Genomic DNA, 6,000 nt, shown 5'->3' with positions numbered 1-6,000 from the left:
TGGTGGACTTCTCGGGTTCACACTGTGTTGATCCGGAAGAAGTCATTATTCGGTCTACCCTTCCACCCGTTCCAGTCATTTCAGCGTCGAAACTTGAGCGAGTGACTGATGGTTTACGTCCTGAGGAATTGAGTGATGTGCCAGAGAAAGTACGGCGGACTGGAACCAATGAGGTGTTCTTCTTCAAAGCCGGTTTTAGGGAACACGGCCATCTACGAGAGCTGGAAATGCTTTCAAAGATCAATTTCAGTAGCTATTCAGATCCGTTCTTGCGAACATCGAGACTTGTTGGGCTTGTTGTGTGGAATGATGGTGTGTCATGCTTGATGGGGTTTCTCCTGGAATATGTCGAGGGAGAAACCCTCACGTTGCGAATAAGAAATGCTTCTGCAGCAAGAAAAAGTGGATGCGTCAGATGGAAGCAACAGTGAAGCGACTGCACTAACTCGGTGTAGTTTGGGGGGACGCAAAACCAGACAACGTCATAATAAATGCAGAAGGAGACGCAATTGTTGTGGATTTTGGAGGGGGTTATACTCCTGGGTATATTGACAAGGAGCTTCAACAACATTCCGGGGAGCTTTGATGGGCTTGAGGCAGAGGTTTGGTTTGCGAAGTTTAGGTTGTCTGTCGCGGCTCAGTATGTCCAAGGCGGTATGGTATGGCAGTATTTTTTGGAGCAGGCAATAACCAATAAGGGGACACCGGATTGCCAAAAGCCGGTTGATAGTTTTAACATACGTGGATTTAAATGGCCGCGAGGTTCGTTTGTACTTTCCCCTTCTCGCTCACCGTCGCGCAGATCCGTAATACCGTTCTCGTAGCAAGGCCTCTACTCTAGTAAGTATATCTCTACTAACTTAAGTAGCTATAAAGTCACTATAAGTCTTGAGCGCGTTGATGAGAGCTCTTTTTTGAGCGTGTTGACGAGAGCTCTTTTTTAAGCGCGTTAACAAGAGCTCTTTTTTGAGCGTGTTGACAAGAGCCCTATATTAAATCTAATTAACAAGCTTATAAGGCAGCAAAGAAATAATAATCTCTTAATATACACTTTATAATATCTTTACATATAATTTTATAGTAAATTTAATTAAAGGTATAAGCTCTATAATAGTTGCATCTTAATAATAGTTGCCTTATAATAATAAAAAAAGCCTTACAAAAAATATTATTATAGCGCTAGTTTACTGTACTACTATTATACCTAAAAGATATAACTAGATATATATATTAATTACTTTAGATAGCTATAGAGCTATATAACTAGTATATCTACTTTTTATATTAAACTTAGAAAACTCTCTAACTAGAAAGAAAAACTTAAACTACTACTAATTTTACTTTCTAAGCTAGCTTTAGCTTTATACTAGCTAGAAGCTACTTATTTTCTATATATATATAGTTATTACTAGCTTTACTAGCTGTATTTTATAAAGGCAAAAGACTTTAATAAGTCTAACTTATCTTTAGTTTTATGCTAAGGCTTTTTTATATTTATCTTGCTATTTATTTTTTTCTTTACTTTCTTTTTATTTTCTCTTACTAGTAATATAGTCTCTCTTAGTATAGTATAATATTTATCTCTTTCTTAGAGATAAGCTAGCTTAGCTTTAGCTTATTATATAACTACTATTATAAATATTTAGTAATTAGCTATAATAGCTTATATATTTAAATCTACTTTACTTTTATTTTATATATAAAATACTTCTTAGCTTTATAGCTAGCTATAGCTAGTATAGCTACTATACTAAACTTAAGCTTTTATTAACTATAAAGCTAGCTAAACTCTCTTTAACTTTCTTCTCTTTTTTCTTTCTCTTTTAAGCCTCTTACTCTTAATGTATGCTAATTCTTGCTGTAATATGCCCTATAGATATAACTAGATAAGTAATTAAAGCACTTAAATAGCTAGAATAATAGAAAATTTAGCTTAGAAGTATATATATTAAGTAAAAATACTAAATTATACTTTTAAGTAATTTAAAGCCTACTTAAAGCAGTACTATTAAATAATTATATAATATAAATACCTTTGTATTTAATTAAGGGCAATTTACTGCTATATATTTATACTAAGAATATACTGCAGAGCATGGCAGCAGGACCGCTAGCCCAAAATCAGAGCGTGGTGGGGATCCTGCGCACCTAGCAAAAAATTGACCATTACTCTGTTTCATCTCAGTCATGAATCGCTGGGTACAACTCGACTCGTCGTCTTTGCAAGGTCCTGTAATCTCCCCCAATGCCACTGGACACGTGGCCATTGCCCATGGAACACGAATTCTGGTGACGAAAGGGCCGTGTGTTCACGAGACCCAGGGCTGAAGGCTGCTGCACATAGAAGCCTCCGGCTACAAGGGCCTTTCGAAAACCAAGGACCTTCAGTTCCAAAGGGTGTTTGATATATGCGAACCGAGCCAAAGTGCTCCAAGCCCTCAGACGGGCCCTCGTCACAGCCGACGTGACTCGGCGAGACCAAGGACTTTAGGACTATACGATGTGGTCTGTGAATTTCAGTCTTTTGCTCCTGGCCCTAATATCGCTCGCCATCGTGATCCAGCCCTTGTTACAGCTATTGGCGCAAAAGAGTGCATTCACGACAACGTGGGATTGACGCAGCATCAAGGCCAGCAGAAACAATTCCACGGCTACGCTGCGTGTGCTCAAGTGCGACAGCAGCAAGCCGTGACGTGGATCTGCGCAAGAGGACGACAAGTGCAGCACCGGCACCAGCACCTCGTAAGCTTCCATGGAACACGGGATGGCGCGTCGTCCTGGGGGCTTCAGCATCGCGCAGGATACAAGATCCCACGTCTAGGAAGGAAGCAGAACGGAGGAAGACAAAGGAAGAGCAGGCTTGACCAAAGTTCAGTAGAGCTTCGCATTCAGCCAAGAAGCCACACGCTGCCGGGTAGGACGGTCCAGTGATGACTACCTACTCGAGGGACCGTCCTCAGCTTCGTCAGCTATTACCAGACAGCTCAATCAGGCTTTTTACCAGCTCGTGACAATTCTGACCGGTCTCGTGACAGTTCTGCTGTCCTCGGAGACGGGGGCCGCACGCGGACAGGTGCCTGGTGCCAAACGTACGCCGCAGCATGAACCGTCGTGCAAGGTCGATTCGCCGACTACTTGACACGGTGCAACCACCGTCTCGCACCCCACGAGACGCATTTGACCCCCCACACAAGATGTGCACTTGTCCGAGACGAGATCCTCGTCCAAGAGAGGCGGCGTGTGTCAGATCGAGAGTGCTGGCTGCAGGCTCCATGGGCCGAGCCCTGCTCTACTTGATACATTGACACGCGGCATGCAGAAGTTGCCAGATTGCGTGAAGCCGTACGCGTCTGTGCTGGCAAGCTCGCCAGGCTTCTAAAGCTGCCGTCGTCGCGGAGAGAGCTCTCGGCTCCGCACGTGCAGCCCGTTGTGAGCCCGCCCGCAAGGCGGTACTTGCAGCAGACAGCATCGTCGTGGTTCAGGATTGGGGGGAGCGACAACGATGAGGACCAGTTGGCTGGGATGCTGGTCAGTACTAGGGGTATTGGGAACCTGTGAAACGGGCACGTGGTGGTCAGAAAGTTACCAAGACGTCACAGCTTTGGGCCACTCAAGGTCGTCACAAGCGAATTATCCGAGGCGCCATGGGCTACAAGGAAATGAATATGATACCTCAATTATACTGTTTGCAACGCCAAACCCTGAATCAAACACATAGACCTGTTCTGCTCTCACCCAGCTATGCCGTAGCCAGTAATCAGGCGGCCGGCACTCGCAAAGGACGCGTGCTATGCCACGCTCCAGAGACGAGGCAGAATGGACAGACCGAGACTGAACGAACCATCCCAGCCCAGACGAACCAATTCTATCGTGCTCAGAATAAACACTTACAGCGTCGACGACTCCAGTGACTGAGCCATCGCAAATTCCGCTGCCATCGCACATAACAAGTTCCATTGCGTTGGAGTCTAGACCATCACTTCGTTTGCTAGACCCTGTACCCAAAAGTAAAGACCGTAATCAACGACGAGTGGCGACAACTGAGGAAACATGTTAGAGAGGAGGAGTTTCCTGTACCGAATGGGGCAGGAAACGGCCACGTACCAGAAGGAATGATGATAACAAGCAAGAGGATAATGACACCAGCGATCAAACAGATGCGCATCTTCATGTCTTTCCACCACATCTGTTTGCGAACCCTGTTGGCACCGCGGCGGAATTGCTGGGACGAATCTGCCAGACCGGCGGTCTGGTGCTCCATGCTATGAAGTTTGTCACCTCGCCCGGCAATATCTTCCAGGTTTGTTTTCATCGTTGCTTGAGTTTCGCGTATTCCCTGTCAACGTCGTATTAGCATAAAACTCGCCCAGTTGAATTAGTCCACAAGTGATGAATTCTCATCCGGCTGTGTTGGCATTTCCGCCATGACCAAGCACAATCGAAGACAACTGCCAAGCCTACAGAAGTCATCTCATAGCACCAGCGCCAAGCGAGGTGAAATGAAGACCATTTTCTTCAATACCATGGTACCTCAGCCACGACGGGCAGTCGAGGCTTAATTTCGCTGGTGCATGGGTCATTGCTGAGCTTTGTTGCTTCCGCTTCACGAGATCGGGTATGCGCCACGTAAGCCGCAGCCCCTTGAAAAACAGCATGTTGATGGCATCGAGTGACGAACGCAAAGAATAGTTTCTACCAGTGACGCGTGCACCAATACTTAGGGAACCTACTTCTTTGATTTCTTGAATTTTGGCATCTTGCGCACTACCTTCGTAGTTGTTTCCGGCGTTGGATGGCCGCACATCATGAGAGCTGTAATGGCCACCTTGCCCGTAGGAGAGGTTGTTGGACATTGTGGGGAGGTCGAAACTATTTGCTCGGTCGGCGGATGAACAGGATTCTCGGCAACGTCAAAAGACCCTACGATCGGACTGAAGAAGCGCGTTGGAAATTTGATGACGACGATGTCGATGGATGAGCAGCGTTGGAAGGGAAACTTGGTCAAGCGTGGAGGAGTCGGATGTGTCAAGTGAGGAATGAGACTAGACTCTTCGTTGGCGGAGGCAAGAAAGGCGGCCCCCCCCTGGTTGACGAGGCGAAGCGCCCTTCTGACACGCTGACGCTTGCATTACCGTAGACGGAGGCGACGGAGCCACTCGTTCCGGCTCTCCCTGCAAAAAAAGGCTCTACAAACCACTTCTTTCTGGGTCTTCATTGGCTTTGTCACTTGGACACGCGCCACTGTGCTGTTCGTGGAACTTTGTCCAAGTGCATTCTAGAGCATCTCTGTTCATTTCCAGAAGGGGCCTCGAATATCAAGGCAAAGGCGATCTAGGTAGGTGCACCAGCAGAACACAACATGGAAGCCTTGTTTGTGTAGGTGGTTGACGCGTTTCCCATTGCATTATTTTTGCTTTGTTGAGCTCGCGCTCTGAGTCCATAACATACACTCGTCCCAGCGACACCGCAGGGACCCGTTCTGCACAGTGTACACAGCACGGAGAACAGCCAACCACACTGGCGAACCTGCAGCGCCAGGCGTCATGTGTCAGGTTGACACAAGCGATCACGTGACTCGTGCAGCCACAAAGCATCTTCCATTCTTCCGAGAGCCTGCTTGACTGCCCACGTCGAAAGCCTCAGCCAACGTGTACCTGCATAGCATAGTGGGCATCAGCTCAATATCGAGTCGTACCTATTTGGCTTGCTTGAGACTTGAGAGGGGTCTTCGCAAGGGCGTTTCAGAAGGGCACGGCGAAACAAGGACGAACGGCAAAAGTCAATGTAAGGGTGGCGCACATGGAAAACACGTACGGCCGGCTCAAAGGCTAGATTGAAAGCAAGCAACGGATTCCAAGGCGTTGCTAGCCTTTCATGTCCAAGGTTTTCTGGCTTCCGTACGCCGATTGGCAAGTGTCTTGGGACCTATGCACGTAGTAAGTAGGTGGCAGGACAGTGTAGGTTTGGCCTTGGTGCCCATGTCGTGTACGAGTTGGTTGG

The 6,000-nt window shown here is 46.9% G+C and overlaps 1 protein-coding gene across 1 annotated transcript; it reads right to left on the bottom strand.

Moving 5' to 3' along the window:
• Positions 1–4,020: 4,020 nt before the first annotated feature.
• MAM_02143 (SNARE complex subunit) lies at positions 4,021–4,853 on the bottom strand (the record flags this gene model as incomplete). Its single annotated transcript, XM_040820942.1, has 3 exons — positions 4,021–4,040; positions 4,105–4,336; positions 4,731–4,853. 3 exons carry the CDS (start codon positions 4,851–4,853, stop codon positions 4,021–4,023), a joined length of 375 nt encoding a protein of 124 aa, XP_040681285.1.
• Between the last annotated feature and the right edge of the window lie 1,147 nt (positions 4,854–6,000).

Source organism: Metarhizium album (genome assembly GCF_000804445.1).
Source record: "Metarhizium album ARSEF 1941 chromosome Unknown scaffold_3, whole genome shotgun sequence".
Taxonomy (NCBI): Eukaryota; Fungi; Ascomycota; class Sordariomycetes; order Hypocreales; family Clavicipitaceae; genus Metarhizium; species Metarhizium album.
The sequence above is the reverse complement of the archived record's forward strand: the minus strand, read 5'-3'. Positions and strand labels throughout refer to the sequence as shown.